Source organism: Filobasidium floriforme, assembly GCF_021052385.1.
Source record: "Filobasidium floriforme strain CBS 6241 chromosome Unknown HD553scaffold_5, whole genome shotgun sequence".
Classification (NCBI taxonomy): domain Eukaryota; kingdom Fungi; phylum Basidiomycota; class Tremellomycetes; order Filobasidiales; family Filobasidiaceae; genus Filobasidium; species Filobasidium floriforme.
The window spans coordinates 202,622-218,363 of record NW_025763626.1 but is presented as its reverse complement, the minus strand read 5'-3'; the positions used below and the strand labels follow the sequence as shown (position 1 = coordinate 218,363).

The window sequence follows — 15,742 nt, the reverse complement described above, 5'->3', positions numbered from 1 at the left end:
TTCCTACGGGTACGATTCGTCATAGAAGCAGTGTGCACGAGCACGAGAACTAACCATATTCATGCCATCTATGCACTCTCGTGTTCATACATATTATTGTTGGGTTGACCTCGCTTCGAAACTATATCAAGACACCAAAAGACTTTCAACATCTCGGCAAGATGGGCTTATCGGAAGCTCGCACCCGCGAGATCGTCCTCGGTTATCTCCAACGAGAAGCTCGGCGTAACAGGCAGCCTCGTCAGATCACGGTCCAGGATGCACGTCAGCTGCAAACCTGGCTCGTTGTCTTCTGGCTCAACCAAGATCTACAAGCGAGAATATCCAGGTTCTTGCGACTTGGAGGTGGATTCTCGGGTCGAAGAAGAGCGGATATGCGCGACTATTTGATAGGTCGAGATCAGGAAACGGACAAGTACGAGGACAAAGGTCTACAGGTGAGCCTGGTCTCCAGACCTGACGCGATATAAGTCATGCTGAGTCTCGTTCTATCATGTTACAGTCTAAAGCCAGAGCACAAATCCCTGAATCTGTCCTCGACATATCAAGAAGGCCAGAACATGGTAACTTCTCTTTCGAGCTCGAACAGGATGATATCCTGGCTCTCAACCTCGTCCGGTGGTTCAAGGAGAGCTTTATGAGATGGATAGACCCTATCACTTGCCCAGAATGCTCTGTGGAAACACAGTTCGAAAGCACTTTGACGGGAGGCGAACTGAACGAAGAGGATCGCAAGTATGGAGCTGGCAGAGTAGAGATGCATCGATGTAAGGCCGACCCCTCACATCCGATTCGGAAATTCCCACGGTATAAGTGAGTTTGATCCAGTACAGGGTAGCCTCGAGACTGATATGAACTATTGTCGGTCCCATCAGTGTCCCAGAAAAACTTCTCGAAACTCGCGAAGGCCGATGCGGAGAGTTTGCCAACCTATTCATGCTCTTCCTCCGCTCTGTCGGTCTCGACGCCAGGATCGTACATAATCAGGAAGACCACGTCTGGAACGAATACTATTCCCGATCGGCGCAACGATGGGTTCACTTGGATTCGTGTGAGGCAGCGTTCGACACTCCGCTAATGTACGAGCTGGGTTGGGGAAGGAAGATGAGCTACGTCTTGGCTTTTGGGGTGGAAGGGGCGCAGGATGTTAGCCGTGGCTATGTGGCGGATTATCATGAGCATGGCTGGGAACGACGGCGGAAGTGGGACGAGCAAGATCTCGCAGAGGTAAGTCTGTATATATAAAGTATAGGTGTCTGTTTTGCTGATTGGACCGCTATAATTATAGAAACTCGCAGCTATCACAACTGGAAGGCGGGAAATTCTTTCTGAGACAAGGCAGACCGAATTGGCAGAGCGAGACGAGAAGCAAGAGGCTTGGATGGCAGATCACGAAGGTCGACTGCGGGTAGCTCAAGGATCCAATGATACTCACAAGGCTCGAAAAAGCGGAACCAAGGAGTGGAGAGCTATGAGGGCAGAGTCCGGAGCGGGAGGGGGAAAGTCGTTCGCGATCAGCACTCTCCATAGTCAGTTGTCAGATCAAGCATCCAGCCAGCGATGACTATTGACTTCTAGGCATCACATATAGCAAAGCTCAATCCGGATCATACCCTGCGATCGGTTGACGACAACCTCCGTCTCGGTGGATCTGCTAGACGGGCCGATCACTATCTCATTCTCACCCCAAACGAGACTTCGCAGATCGGAACAGCATTCGTCTCGACCTCTATCCCGTCTACGTCATCTTTCGTGGTGGAGGTTGATTTTCGAATAACGCTGTCACCTGGACAGGACCAGGGCGCAGATGGCATGGCGTTCGTCTGTCTTCAGCAGCAGGGGGATATTCCGGCTCAACTGTCGGGGGAGGGCGGGGCGGGACTAGGTTACGATGGGCTCGGGGGAAGCGGAGACTGGGCAACAGAGATTGATACTTATCAAACGTGAGTACGGGTATTCTCGCCATACTCGGATGCAAGCTGATGGTAGACATCACTCGCAGAGTCGATCGATGCAACGACCCCCCAACCCCGCATATCTCTCTGCATTCCCCACCAAAATCGCACCACCGGCATTGCATCGCGGTAACACCGCCTTTTTCATTGCCTGATTTGTCTGACGGAGAAACGCGGACTCTGAGGATTGCCATGAATGCAGAAAGCGAGACGGTACAGGCTGAGCTGATCATCCCTGGAGAAATGGAGGAAGTACTGCCATTGTGGGAGGCCAAGCTCCCTAGCTCTGGGATGATGGCCGGTTCGAGTAAACGTCTGCTCGGTTTGACCGCATCTACCGGAGGAATCGCGCAAGCTGTAAGTTAAACAGCTAGACCCTCGACCAACTGAGTCTGAAATCGCGCCTGCTTATCGTACATAGCACGAGGTAACTCGTTTTGACATCTGGGATCTTTCACGCAAATCTGAAACGGATGCGTAGTAGCGTCATATTGTGGTAAAGCCTCGACGCTGTGCATAGTACAGAAACGAGAAAAGCCGGGCGTGAAGCCCATTGGGGAGAAGAGGCTACCTGATGATTTGGCCCGCTCGAGTCAAAGCCGAGTTCCTCTATCCACATGGCCTTGAAGTGGCATCTAACCGGGTAGCTGTAATACATATGGGGGATTCGTACATAAGACAATTGGCTGATACTAATACAAGACTAGTCGCACATACAAATGAGAAGGCCATCAAGCCTACGAAACAGCAAACATAGCGCGTTCATTCCGTCTTGCCTTTAGGAGGCGTAGCACCGCTCCATCCAAACCAACTCGATCCTCGACCGCTGGGTCGGGGTCGCTCAGGTGTCTGTTCGAACCCGGCAACATCCTCCTTGTTGACCTGCTCAAAGGCCGATCCTTCACCCCAGCTGTTGTAGCCGGAGCCTCTTGAGCTGACCCGTCCAGGTCGGACGTCCTCGCCTGATGAGGAACGAGAACCAGGGGTACTACGACCAGCTGGAGTGGTCACGCTTCGTTGATGTAAGCTCTGTTGAGGTGCTTGTCGGCTCGATGCGAACAATTGAGAGGCGGCTTGTCTCATCGCCTGCGAGCTCTGTTCTCCAGCATAAGCGAATGAAGGCGGAGTGGGCGGGAAGCTTGGATATTGCGGGCTTGTAGAAGCAGGAGTCGTCGGTTGCGAATGAGTCTGGACTGGATCTACGTCGAACCCTCGAACGGGCTCTTCAGGTGTCGCAGCGCGATGACCTGGTCCGGCTCGATTGCTCGCTGCGGACATATTCTGCCAGGCGAGCGCGATCACGGGGGCGTAGCTGATGGAAAAACAAGGCGCAAAACAGGATGGGTCAACTTTAGGATCCAGATCAAGCAGCAGTCGCATGTCAACGGTGGGACCTACTTTCCGGCGTATCTGGTGGCGAGACCCATGGCCTGCCTCATCATTCCCGAGGCGGGATCATGCATTGTCGGAGGCTGAGGCGCAGTATCCGCCGGGATATGGGGATGATTACCTTGGTAGCCACTCTGAGCTTGAGCGGTGGAGTTACCAGGTTGCATCTACACATATAAAAACGATATGTAGGACCGCTCGATCAGCATTTTTAGACTCATCTTCGACATGTGAACTCAGAGATTGGGAGGCAGTAGTTGACATACATTGAGATGCGCTCTTGCTTGAGCCCAGATCCAACTGATGATTGCCGCCAAGCCAGACCCCGCTCGGCCTTGTAGACTAGCGAGGAAGGAATCGATATCGTATTCATGCTCGGCAAAGGCCGGGGCAAGGTATTGATTGTAAATGTAGGTTGACCCCTGTAATCAGGGCAAGCAGGGGGTCTGGCGTCAGCTGAGGTTGTCAAGCATGAGCTGTTGAGTACATGTACTGACCTCGAATTGAGGGAGTGATAACCATAGGAAGAAGGTGCACTTGATCAACGAGTAGAAAGGGATCCTGCGAGGTCGCCACCAAACCAATATCCCATATCAGCATCCCAGAAATCCGACCGGCTGAATCTATGCACATGTTTCTGCACTCACACGTAGAGCAACCACCAGGCCACACTCTCAATCGCCGTCCAGCACCCGACCACAGCCCAGTACATCAACCACCTTTCGGTCTGCACGGTTGCGTCATGGCTGTTGATAGGGGTCAGAGCAAGAGCTTTGTAGGATGCATAGGCTGGGTAGAGGTAGCAGGCGACGTTGCTGAGGAAAGTAGAAGTTTCTAGATCAGACTCGTTGTTGATGGATCTGTGTGGCACTTGAAGCCTGTGAAGACATGCCGCTTACCTGACGATCTTGGCGAATAGACTGATAAACATCGCTGCCTCGTCTATGCCACTGGGCTACTTGATGATCCGGTATGGTTCTTTGCGTTGATAACAAAGACCTAGGGGAACCGGTCTTCAATGATAGTGGTGAGATCCTGAAGGTCCGATGTGTCGCTTGCTGTGACCCGGAAGAGATTGCCTTTGCACAGAGCTGTTTTCCCGTCTGACACAGCCGAGAGGTAACAGAGAAGCGTTTGCGGAATGTAGACCTTTCCCAATGATGTACTGTCTGCGGAGGCTATCACACAGACGAGCTGTTGATTGATGCTAACATTGAATTCTGGTGGGGCTGTAGCACATGTTGTTGTAGGACGAAGACTAAGTAGTAGTTTGCTAGTTGTGGTCGATTGCGATATTCGTCACCTGCCCTGCTGAGCAGCGTCGGTAGCGGAGGCGTCGAGCGACCTGCGGAATTGAGAGATCTATCTTACCTACAATAGATCTTGGTACACTGCCGTATACATCGTCCTCCAGCCTTCAGAAGCCTCACACTGCTGTCATCTCCCGTAGAACTCCTCTGATAGACAATCAGTCATGCCCTTCGTAAACCCCTCTATCATCTGGCGGACCGGCGCTCTGTTCAGTGAGTGCCATTTCGGACATGACGGTTGACAAGACCAGATATCGCTGACATCTAATATACATTGAACCTCGCCAGCTGCATCTGGTATCATTACTGGGGGTGCGCTCTGCCATTTCCTCGTTACTTGCATGTCTCCGTGACTTACTGGGGCTCTCGATCCACCTCCGCAGCTTTCGGCTCTCATGCCCTGAAATCCCGTTACCCCGACCTCTCCCCGTTTTCCGTTCAATCCTGGTCCACCGCCTCACAATACCTGATCTTCAACGGTGTCTCCCTCTTGGCCATTTCCCTGCATCCTAGGTTCGGTACTGCGAGGGGAAGATTGGCTTTCCCCAGCATGGCCATCGCCGCGGGGACGTTGATGTTCTCGGGAAGCATCTTCCCATTGGTCTTGGCTAGGGAAAAGATGGGCAAGTTCATGGGACCCGTCACCCCGCTAGGAGGGTCTGTGATGATTCTAGGGTGAGTGAGATAAGGTCTTCGATAGGATCAGGTTATTAGAGTCAAGAGGGCGTGTCTGACCTACCTCTACGATTTCTAGGTACTTGTCGATGGTTGTACTATAGAACAAGGAACTCGAGTAGATGTACAGTACACACGTATGGACCATATCACACCATTCATACCATCACTTTGGACGAGCTTGAAACAGCGGTATACTCACGGTCGGCATCTCGAACGATACAATCAGCTGAAATTGACTGCAGCAAGAGCGTGCACCATGCGAAGATCGGGCTGGTACTTACCGCCCAGGAAAATGCCGAGGGAAGACCTATTCAAGCAGCCGAACTTCCACGAATTCAACCTAAGCGACGATGAGATGCGATACTTGGACGATCTTTCAGGCTTCTCCCGATTGCCCCCCCAAACAAGTTCTCCTGCCGCCAACCGCATGACGATCTTCCTGAAGGCAGCCGCAGCGGCTGCAATATGGTCTCCAGGCGTGTCCAACAGGGCAACAAGTACCATTCGCTCTATCCCTCCTGCGACTGTCAAAGTCCCAACAATTTCGGAACAGGTGGTCGAGAGCGGTCTGCTGCTTTAGTTGCAGGATGAGGGGGGTCGAAGAGGTCCCTGCGACATTCAAGCGATGCAAACGGTTATTAGTACTCTCCGAGCCCGGTCTGGGCATTTTTGCATTCTTATTCAATTTTGATGTTTCAATTCAAGATGGTGAAACCGGTCGAATCGTATCTGGGCTCGTTGCTAATGGGCCTTCTTCGCACACAGCGAGAGATTTGTTCGCTTCGAGCCCAGGTTCGATTCCGGCGGGGTTTTCGATTCTTCGCCCTTTTTGCGCTTTTTGCGCGGCTGCATTTTCCCTAGCAACAGGGAAGATCATTCGATTCTCCCATCGATCATCGAAAGTTTGTCGTCCTGATTTTGGCGCTCGAGCGCTCATTGAGCAGCAGGAATAGCCCAACTCGCCATAGTCTCATACTCTCACTACTACAGACGTCAGAACAATAGCCTCAGCAAAGCCGGAACGGCCTAGCAGTTGGATTGGAGTGTTCCTACTGGTTCAGAAGCACAGCGTCAGAAGACAGAAACTCAGGGCGCTGAGGAAAAGGTTTTCGAAGATCTAGGACAAGAATATGTTGCTCAAGGTGTTGAACCTGTTAAAGCCCACTTAAGAAATTGGCCGCACCTTGGCCTACGCTGACGTCAAAAAGGCTGCCAGGGTGATGTGACGAAAGAAAGAGATAGAGATGTTGATAATCTAGGAGAGAGCTACATAGTTGCGAAGAGCTCTTCTCTCTAGTAGGCTCGCGCAAGCGCGCGCAACGTGCTGCCTTTCATGTAGTACACTGTGTGCGGGAAGACGCGAAGACGAGGAGTGTTCTGATTTCCGTACACCTACGAATACCAGGACGCAGACAAGCCATTCTGTGACCGTACATTATGTATGTTCATGTTTCACCTAACCTCGTCCCTCACACGCCCAGCGCATCGAACAGCTGTCTCTCCCAGACATCCCGCTCGCCCAACCTCTTACCGATCAAGACCAACTTCCCGCCCTTCGGCCGTGTGTCCGTCTCATCCTCAATTCTTGTGCTCGTGCGAGCGGTGTCGCTCTTCAACCGGGTGAGCTCGAAGATATCCCGAACGCCTTGCAAGACGTGCACCTCGGAGACCGTTCCACTTGCTCCGACATCGTCTCCCTGCGAGGCGGGACCGAACGAGAAGATCCCCTTTGACCGTAAAATCTCGAAGCCCTCGGTAGACTCGACCTCGTCCGCCTTGTCCACGATCTCGGTCGGTCTCGCTCGAGGTGGATCTCCAGGGAATTTCGAATCCCAATGGATGGACTGGAGGAAACATTCGAGCTTGTCCAGTGCCGATTGGGGGAGAAGGTCGGGAAGTTGGATGACAAGCGAGGTAATCCCGAGTAGGTGTTTAGATCCTGTCGGTTGATCGTGATCGTGGTCGCCATGTTCGTGCTCATTCTGCAGTTTGCCTATTCTCTCCCTCGCACCAACTCCAACCTCACGTCCTGCATCCACATCCGACCCGTCTTCGAAAAGCTTGTCGGCCAGCTGACCCGCATCCAGGGTAGGCGCGACCGAATAACTCCCGATCTCGAAAATGTTCTTGATATCAATGACCGACTTGTGTGTCCGCTTGAAGATCGCGGTGGGGTTAATCGAACTGTGAGCGCATCGTCCGTCAAAGGCGCCGATTCCATCAGCTCGGAAATGCTTGAGCGCCTAACGCAAGTGAACATACCGTATGCGACGTTCGACGTTATCCAGGATCTCGTCTGTTACCAGATCAACCTTGTTCAAGAGGATCACATCTGACGCGGCGATCTGTCTGTCGTGTCGTGACCAAGAAACGGTTCTTCGTGTCAGTAGGATGACCACGTCAAACTGATCCTCTCACACCCACGAAACTCACTTTTGACATTCTTCCCCTTCTTCCAATTGCTATATCGACCGAAATTAAACCACCAAAATTAGCCCATCAAAGCCTCATGAGAGTAACAGAGTTGGAGGCTAGCGCGAACTTTCAACACGTTCCGACTGTCCACAACGCAGACGACCCCATCTAAGCGTAACGACCCGCCCATCTCTTCGTTCGTCCAGAACGAACGAGCGATTTCGGCTACGCGTATGCTCGAATGACGAAGCAAACGGAGGACAGAGAAAGTTTACATGAGGAATAACGTGGACAATCCCGTCAGGACGCGATTCTCAGGTAGAGAAGAAGAGTTATCAAGAAAAATAGCATGTAGCTTACCTGGATCTGCCACCCCCGTCAGCTCTACAACAACCCTATCCACCCCTCTTCCCTTCCCCTTCCCCTCGCCCTTGCCTCGCTCCTCACCCTGACCCAATCGTTCCTGCTCGACGATCATGTTCTCAATAGCGGCTATTCCCGGCTCCTTGATGCTACAGCATAAGCATCCGTTAGGTAGTGATAGGAAGGCCGTTTCCGGTGCCGCAGGGTCCGACGAAGAGGAGGTTGTTGAAGAGGGGTCGTTGGGGGTGAAAGACATTGAGGTGGCTATGTTGTGAAATCAGAGTTGGGTATTTCGATATCAGTAACAGCGGCAGGTGAACAGGAGAGAGCGAGAAAGAGGAGCTTACATTCAATATCCGTGCTATCTCCAAAATCTGCTCACGGTATAAAACGCAATCATCACCCTGCTATCAGTCTTCCCGCATGATATATCACATCTGTGATATGCATCTGTGAGATTCGGGACTTGCCATTCATGCACACGGCGATCCGGTACCCATGTTCCGCCGTCAAGATGTATTGCAACAGGGTGGTCTTCCCACTTCCCAGATATCCTGTTAGAAGTGTTATAGGTACGATCCGGTCGACGAGGGTCCTGCGTGTGGATCAACGAAAATGGATGGAGCGAAATAAGACGAGGCCGGAGGTGGAAGACATTGAAATGTATAGCGAGGAGTACTTACGGGGCCGGGGCCGTTTCGGGGTCTACGGGGACCAGATCGGGAGGCGCATCATCGAGATCCATTGTTAGCAATACTTTGACCTTATAGTGGAGCTGTTTGGGGTCAATGCAGATAGGTACTTGTAAGACACGGATGGTTATAACTACTTTGGCTACTTATACATGTTTGCTAGAGGTGATTAGCATGATTAGTAAGCAGACTCCCCTCGTACGATAATGTTGCTTTTGTATGCGCGTCGCCCCCCTTCCCTAGACCTCGCTACTGTAGGTGAGAGAGATTTCGCTCATGACCGAAGGGGACGATAATTTCAGATCGAACCATCATATATCAACACGCACAACCGACCTCTTATAACTTGAATACAAGAACAACTAACAATCATGCCGACAGACATTTCATCACGGAAACGAAGAAAGGTAGACTCCACCGCCGAGCAGGAAGAAAGAGCGGACAGCGGGGCCGGGATGTTGGATCAGGACGAGATCCGGCGGCACATGATGGCGTTGATGCAGCAGGGCGGAGATGGCAAGCGAGATTCCGAGGGCGAGGATGACGATGACGAAAGTGAGGAAGAAATTGAAGGAAGTGAGAGCGGAAGCGATGACGAGGAAGGTGATGAGCAGGAGGACGACGGGGAGGACGAGGCAAAGCCAAAAGTGGAGCTGGAACTGGATTCTGACGATGCAGGATCCGATGACGAGGAGGAAGACGTCAAACCCGGACAGACCACCAAACTCGACCCTTCCGATCTCAAACCTTCCTCCCTCTCCCGCATCAAATCACTTCCCTCCTCATCCACCCCTACGTCTTCGAGCAAACCGGTCCTAAAAACGACCTTCTCCTCCCTAGGCATCTCTCCTCGCCTAATCACCTCGCTCCGAACGCTAGCCATCTCCCGCCCTACGGAGATCCAAGCGGCCTGTATAGAACCAATTCTGCAAGGTCGGGACTGTATCGGAGGAGCCAAGACGGGAAGCGGAAAGACGATGGCGTTTGCGCTGCCGATATTACAGAGGATCGTCAAGGATCCTTTCGGGATCTTTGCTGTCGTCCTGACGCCTACTCGGTGAGTCTAGACAGACTACATACATCGCCATCTAACAGACCGTATGATGTATGAGTTTCCCGAGCTAATCGATGTGGGGCCTCGTAGTGAACTGGCTTATCAACTAGCCGAACAATTCATCGTCCTCGGCAAACCACTCGGACTGACGACCTCGACCATCGTGGGCGGGATGGACATGATGAAACAAGCCCGGGAACTCTGTTCCAAACCTCATATCGTCGTAGCCACACCCGGCCGGTTGGTGGACCTGCTCCGTTCATCAGCCCACGGACAATGGGACTTGGGGAGGGTCAAGACGTTGGTCCTGGACGAAGCCGATCGACTCTTGACGCCGACATTCGCACCCGACTTGGGATTCTTGTTCCAAAACCTCCCCGAGGACAGACAGACGTGCCTGTTCACAGCAACCATCTCGGAAGAGATCGAAAAGCTCGTAGCCAGACCGCCTAGAAAGGGAAAGATGAGGCCGTTCGTTCACAGGGTGGAGAGCGAGACGTTAACGGTAAAAGGGTTGAAGCAGAGTTACCTCTTCTTACCCGGACACGCGAGGGATCCTTATCTGTACTATTTGTTGACGCATCCGCCGAAGTCGATCGCCCACCTGAGACATAAAAAGGCCGTCGATCGGGAGATGGAACGAGAGCGGGAATCGTCGAACAGCAACAACAAGAAACGGAAACATCACGAAGGACGTGGGGTAGAGGAGCTCAACGAGGAAGGGGTGAAAGTAGAGGATATCCCATCGACCATCATCTTTACCCAACGATGCGCCACCGCCCACCTCTTACACCTCATTCTCACCGAACTCGACATTCCCTCTGTCGCGCTCCATTCCCACCTCTCGCAACCGCAACGTCTCTTGTCCCTCGCCCAATTCAGAGCTGGGCAGGTCCCGGTCCTGGTGACCACCGACGTCGGATCGAGAGGGTTAGATATACCCGAAGTGGCCATGGTCGTCAACTTTGATTGTCCGAGGACGGGGGAGGATTACGTTCATAGGGTCGGAAGGACGGCGAGAGCGGGGAGAGGGGGGTTGGCAGTGACCATCGTCACTGAGCGGGACGTTGATCTGGTCAAGGGGATCGAGGAGATGACGAGTGCGTCCTCACCATTGCGAATTGTTTTGATAGGTGTGATCAGCTGACTCTGGGTGGTTTCTGTGTGAATAGAGGTCAATCTGGAAGAGATGGAATTGCCCGAAGACGACGTGCTCGAAAAGCTCAACCTTGTCTCGACCGCGCGGAGGGTGGCAAATCTGGCAAGTCCTCTCTCTACGTCCGCTTTTGCCATGTCCTTTCATAGTCATAGGCTGACCTTTCTTCGTGTGTTATTCTGGATGCCTGCAGGCCATGCAAGATTCCGGATTTGGAGAGCGACAGGCGATCAACAAGGCCAAGGAGATCAAACGGAGAAGACGGGATGCCAAGCTGGCCGGCAAGGGATGAGGTTGGTAACGTATATTCGATTGATTACATGTTTGACGATGCATATAGATGCGACAATGCGAGGGGTAGCTGTGCGACGTGTTGTAATTCCCCGATATATATGATGTTACAAATATTCTTTGTCTATTCTGTCATGCTGGAACGACGACGATACACGTATTGCGGGAGGTCGACCATGAAAAGCCAATGAGTATCTGTTCCCCACTCTGTGTTGTGATTTTTATTGCTAATCCTGAGAAGATCTGCCCATCTGCCCTAACCCATCGATATTTCCTCTCTCGCAACCGTCTCATCTCGATGCAAACTCGCGGACGACCTCGTCCCATTCTTCCTCTCCACCCCCATACATCCCTTTTAACGCACGAAGCGCCGTACGCAGATGTTCTTGTCTTTGATTGCGTGCTGGGTCGCTCGTAGTCGCCGTGGTGTTCTCATTAGCGGTTGGGGTTGGATCAGGGGCGAGGTCTGTGGCCGGAAGTGCGGACGCGGTGGCAGAGGTGCTGATGTTGGTAGAATCGTTCATAAGGTCTAACAGCGGCGCCTGTTGAGCCGACGATGATACGATCCCTCCTTCGACCTTTTCGTCCACAGCGCTGATGTTAGGTAGGACCGCCTCTCTAACCGGTGGAGACCTAAACAACGTTAATGCAGGGAAACAGATCAGTCTTTTCTGAAACGTTCCGATGGACATAACAAGAGAGTGGGAGACGGATAGACTCACCACCCGACAGGCGTCTCCCCTCCAGTACCCCAATAATCCTTACCTCCCGCTCCGATCCCAGGCGTCCTCGCCCCACCATATCCGGACTGCCTCCCCGCACTCCCACTTCCAGCCCCGCAATAACCCCCTCCATAAGCCTCATACCCACCCGGTGTAGGTGGATTACTAGCCCGCAACCCATCTTCCACCGAGGCGTAATGCTGCCAATAAGAATCGTCCTCGGTCATCTGGTTGATGTTTGGTGTTTGCATACGGGGCACAGAGGCGGGTTTGGTGGTCTCCGGAGGCTCGAGCGTTTGAGTTTGAGGGAACGAAGGGGCGGAACCCAAAGTCGGAGTGCTTAGATCTACAGTTGCTGGTACCTCTTTTGTAGATCCCGAATTCTCGATAGCCCCGTTTACCTCGGTCTTCTTGTCGTCACCTTCATCATCTTCGTCATCGTACCCATCCCAGAAATCACCACCTTCCCCATCCTCCGCCTGTCCACCCGCGGTCCCCTTGCCAGCATCCTCTTCGTCGTCATCATCGTATCCTCCCCAGAAATCCTCGGCGGCCATACCCTCTTCTTGTCCTTCAGCCTCATTTTCCGAGTTGATGAGCTGCGAAGCGCTTTGTCCCGAAAGCAGGTCGGACAGGGATGAGGTCCAGTTAGGTTCGGCTTTGTTCGAAGAGGAGGATTGGTCGGTATTGGGTACAACCCGGACGTCGAACAGTTTCCAGGGCGACTGTGAGAGCTCTTGCGTTGTCTGAATCGTTTCGCCAGCCATCGAGTCTGATGTAGATCCGACTTGATGCTGAGATTGTTGTTGAAGTTGAGGTTGGGATTGAGGTTCATGCAACAACAAGACCTCCAGATGATCATCCCCCGACCCATGATCTTCCCTTACGGGCAACCCACGAAGATCTACCCGGCTCAAGAGCGTCTCCTGATCAGGTCTCCGGTATCCTATCCACTTCGACCCTCCTTCGAGCTCCGACCGCTTCTCCTTCCCCTCGTCCTCGTCCTCATAGCCATACAACCCCCTCACCCACCTCCCCGGCGCTTCAGGGTCCAGATTCTCCCCCTGAACGCTATCCACGGAAGATTGTTGCAAGTCCCGCAACTTTTGGGAGATGAGGGTGAGACGACGGGTGATCTCGTCGTCTTCTCCGCCGTTTCCATGCGATCTGGTCTGATTCGTAGACGGGTCGACCAGGGTATCTTCCGACCCCGATCCCGATCCCGATCCCGAGAAGCTTGACCCGGAGGAACCGGGGTTGAGGGAGATGAAAGCGTCGTGCATGGGTCGAGGTGGTGGAAAGTACAGTTGACGGTCCTTCAACGGTGTCGAGAGGAGTTCGGATGGAAGTGGGTAAGTCGGGGGGAGGAGTTGGGTGAGGATCGATATCAGGTTGGGAATCGTCGGAGGTTGCGGTTGAGATGCCGAGGACTGCATAATGACTGGATTTCGATCAGGAGACCTGTGAATACCTCTCTCACGGGCTGTATTGATATAGTCTGATGGTGAACGGGAGGTGAGAAGGCGTATGATCGGGCAAAAAAGTCGTCAAACGTATGCTGTACGTTCGAGGATGTGCTCTCCTCGTCCGTGAGAAGCCGCGAATCACAGCTTCGGCCGATCGAGTCCGGTGCGAGGGAACCTGCTGGTCTTGGTCGGCGCCAATCGAGCTATGCCACCCTCTCGATTTTATTCGGAGAGATAGAGATGAACCATGAGCTCGACCTCATTACGGCCGTCAGTCAGAGTTGTAAGGTGTGTGTGTGAATCTTGTTCTCGTTCGGTGAGTTACCATCATGTTCACGTCGACCCTAGAGTCGGCAAGAGTTCATCGGACTTGACCGAAAGACTCGCAAACGACTTGAACAACCTCTGTAGCTCTGTCGCCTCTCTGATATCTGACCATCGAGCTGCTGAGACTCTACATGCATGTCAGTTCCATACAGCTGCCAATGATTCGAAGAGACTTTATCTAAATGTACAAGCTGGATATCATAGAATAACTTACATGGTCCCAAATAGTACTAGCTGATGACGATTGCTTACGGTAAGCTCGTCGACTTACCCAAGGTCACGTTACCAAAGTCGGAGCGTACAGGAAGCAGGGTCCAGGTTCATCCTCCCATCATTCAAGTATGCTAGTATGCATATCTATCCTTCAGGATTAGAAAAATCACCACGCCGTTCGAACTTCAGTGATAGTTTGGGCTCCCAACGATCAGGCCATGGGAATCCACCATCGGTATCACCGGTACAGACTAAACAAGGTGAAGCTGTCGGTCTGACCTCGATCACACAGCCCCGTGAAACCGTAATCAATCCCAAAGTCAAACGTCTTGCCGACACACCCACACACATCCTATATCGTCTTCGCCTTCGCCAGGGGCACGAACGCCAGGACGGCCGGGCGTACAAACAAGAATACAAGTCAGTTACAGAGATCCCAAAAGGCCATCAAGGCCATAACCGGGATCTAGAGATACCAGGATCCTCGAAGCCTATCAAAGGAGACCCACCTTCAGCGACGACGACGATGGAAACGAGCAATAACGCTCACACGAGGATGAGGTCGAGGACGAACTCGACGTCGTTCTTTCCCTTTGAGCGAGAAGATTTAACAGAGCGTCTGGGATTTACTATGGAATCTCCTTCAGATTTCCCAGCGACATCTGGTCTTACGCAGGACCATCACGACATCAACGACAACAACGATCACGACGACATCAAGGCCGATAACGTGATCATCGGTAGCCACACCGACAATACCGCAAACAGGTGGAGGTCCGGGTCGACGTTCTCGAACCTCACCGCCACCACTTCCTCATCGGCAGGAGGCTGGTCAGTCCCTTCCCTGATCGGTTCTCCGAGATCCGAACGAGCGGGAGGCAAAGGCAAGGAAAGAGAGAGGGAACGAGGCTTGAGTGTGGATCTGGTGCTCGGGACGCCCGGATCACCTGGGTGCGGCTGGGATACGTCAAGACCTGATTCTGGTACCGCACGGGCAGCAGGAGAAGGTATAAGTACAGGGCAAGGTCAAGTGAAAGGTAAAGGAAAGGAGAGGGAAGATGTCATGGTGGTCGGAATGGATGTCGGAGTATCGGATCAGAGCTGGAATGAAGAGAGGATGATGGCGGGTGGGTTGGGTGTCGACACGATGACCGCTTTCCGGTCTGAACGACCTGGCCCGGTCGCGCCTGCCTTGTTGGGACCGATTTTACGTCGAGCTACGCCGGATCTACCTAGTCGGATCACGACCCCGACACCCATCCCGGTGAACTTGCGCTCGTCAACCCCAACTACAGCACCATTGGCGACTTCGGCCTTGAACAACAATGCACCTCAAGCTCCACGCAAAGATCTCCCGCAGTGGCTCAAGAATCGACCCAGGTCCAGCTCATCGGCCAGCCTCGCGTCCAAGTTTTCGTTGACGAGTTCGGCCTCGATGACAAGCTTGTCGAGCAAGATCAGTAACGCTCGGACCAAGATCAAGAGCAAGATCAGGGATGGCAAGCGGGACCAAGTTGATCGGGAATTCTCTTTACCTGGCCCAGGATCAGGGCCTGGTGACGGGGGGAAGATCAAGAAGGAGCCAAAGGGGATGATGAGGCGGTTGATGATCCGGAGCAAGACCACGCCCGTCCTAGCCAAGAGCGTCACCCAGGCCGGACCGGGTGCGGACATGCAGAGGACCAAGCTCGACGATGCGCATGCGAGGGGG

The 15,742-nt window shown here is 52.9% G+C and overlaps 6 protein-coding genes across 6 annotated transcripts; 3 read left to right on the top strand and 3 right to left on the bottom strand.

The window, feature by feature from the left end:
• The first annotated feature begins 92 nt into the window (after nt 1–92).
• On the top strand, nt 93–2,671 carry HD553DRAFT_281728 (uncharacterized protein). Its single transcript, XM_046178136.1, has 7 exons — nt 93–437; nt 503–813; nt 876–1,227; nt 1,289–1,529; nt 1,592–1,943; nt 2,003–2,312; nt 2,377–2,671. Exons 1-7 carry the CDS (start codon nt 162–164, stop codon nt 2,434–2,436), a joined length of 1,902 nt encoding a protein of 633 aa, XP_046038370.1. The 5' UTR covers nt 93–161; the 3' UTR covers nt 2,437–2,671.
• Nucleotides 2,672–2,717: 46 nt separating this feature from the next.
• On the bottom strand, nt 2,718–4,275 carry HD553DRAFT_340065 (TB2/DP1, HVA22 family-domain-containing protein; the record flags this gene model as incomplete). The annotated part of the gene is made up of 6 exons (XM_046182501.1): nt 2,718–3,267; nt 3,354–3,511; nt 3,611–3,766; nt 3,842–3,905; nt 3,992–4,159; nt 4,244–4,275. The coding sequence occupies 6 exons, from the start codon at nt 4,273–4,275 to the stop codon at nt 2,718–2,720; spliced, it is 1,128 nt and encodes a 375-aa protein (XP_046038369.1).
• Nucleotides 4,276–4,818: 543 nt separating this feature from the next.
• Nucleotides 4,819–5,433, top strand: HD553DRAFT_340064 (DUF423-domain-containing protein; the record flags this gene model as incomplete). The annotated part of the gene is made up of 4 exons (XM_046182500.1): nt 4,819–4,867; nt 4,943–4,966; nt 5,038–5,329; nt 5,409–5,433. The coding sequence occupies 4 exons, from the start codon at nt 4,819–4,821 to the stop codon at nt 5,431–5,433; spliced, it is 390 nt and encodes a 129-aa protein (XP_046038368.1).
• Nucleotides 5,434–6,556: 1,123 nt separating this feature from the next.
• Nucleotides 6,557–8,932, bottom strand: HD553DRAFT_348509 (CobW/HypB/UreG, nucleotide-binding domain-containing protein). The gene is made up of 8 exons (XM_046183388.1): nt 8,794–8,932; nt 8,581–8,705; nt 8,458–8,484; nt 8,108–8,374; nt 7,875–7,972; nt 7,766–7,794; nt 7,595–7,681; nt 6,557–7,516 (listed from the first exon to the last, which is right to left on the bottom strand). The coding sequence occupies exons 1-8, from the start codon at nt 8,853–8,855 to the stop codon at nt 6,802–6,804; spliced, it is 1,410 nt and encodes a 469-aa protein (XP_046038367.1). The 5' UTR covers nt 8,856–8,932; the 3' UTR covers nt 6,557–6,801.
• Nucleotides 8,933–9,132: 200 nt separating this feature from the next.
• HD553DRAFT_306961 (putative ATP-dependent RNA helicase) lies at nt 9,133–11,321 on the top strand. Its single transcript, XM_046179362.1, has 4 exons — nt 9,133–9,859; nt 9,947–10,956; nt 11,029–11,117; nt 11,206–11,321. Exons 1-4 carry the CDS (start codon nt 9,174–9,176, stop codon nt 11,302–11,304), a joined length of 1,884 nt encoding a protein of 627 aa, XP_046038366.1. The 5' UTR covers nt 9,133–9,173; the 3' UTR covers nt 11,305–11,321.
• Nucleotides 11,322–13,754, bottom strand: HD553DRAFT_334152 (uncharacterized protein). The gene is made up of 2 exons (XM_046182130.1): nt 12,026–13,754; nt 11,322–11,936 (listed from the first exon to the last, which is right to left on the bottom strand). The coding sequence occupies exons 1-2, from the start codon at nt 13,459–13,461 to the stop codon at nt 11,594–11,596; spliced, it is 1,779 nt and encodes a 592-aa protein (XP_046038365.1). The 5' UTR covers nt 13,462–13,754; the 3' UTR covers nt 11,322–11,593.
• Nucleotides 13,755–15,742: the final 1,988 nt, after the last annotated feature.

Coding starts and splice junctions, on each gene's coding strand:
- HD553DRAFT_281728 (XM_046178136.1), top strand. CDS start 162: ATGGGCTTATCGGAAGCTCGCACCCGCGAGATCGTCCTCGGTTATCTC. Junction 814..875: donor CGGAAATTCCCACGGTATAA/GTGAGTTTGATC, acceptor CGGTCCCATCAG/TGTCCCAGAAAAACTTCTCG. Junction 1,530..1,591: donor CGCGATCAGCACTCTCCATA/GTCAGTTGTCAG, acceptor CATCACATATAG/CAAAGCTCAATCCGGATCAT.
- HD553DRAFT_348509 (XM_046183388.1), bottom strand. CDS start 8,855: ATGGATCTCGATGATGCGCCTCCCGATCTGGTCCCCGTAGACCCCGAA. Junction 8,375..8,457: donor AGATAGCACGGATATTGAAT/GTAAGCTCCTCT, acceptor TTCACAACATAG/CCACCTCAATGTCTTTCACC. Junction 7,682..7,765: donor GAAGGGGAAGAATGTCAAAA/GTGAGTTTCGTG, acceptor ACGACACGACAG/ACAGATCGCCGCGTCAGATG.
- HD553DRAFT_306961 (XM_046179362.1), top strand. CDS start 9,174: ATGCCGACAGACATTTCATCACGGAAACGAAGAAAGGTAGACTCCACC. Junction 9,860..9,946: donor GTCGTCCTGACGCCTACTCG/GTGAGTCTAGAC, acceptor GGGGCCTCGTAG/TGAACTGGCTTATCAACTAG. Junction 10,957..11,028: donor GGGGATCGAGGAGATGACGA/GTGCGTCCTCAC, acceptor CTGTGTGAATAG/AGGTCAATCTGGAAGAGATG.
- HD553DRAFT_334152 (XM_046182130.1), bottom strand. CDS start 13,461: ATGCAGTCCTCGGCATCTCAACCGCAACCTCCGACGATTCCCAACCTG. Junction 11,937..12,025: donor GGGGAGACGCCTGTCGGGTG/GTGAGTCTATCC, acceptor AACGTTGTTTAG/GTCTCCACCGGTTAGAGAGG.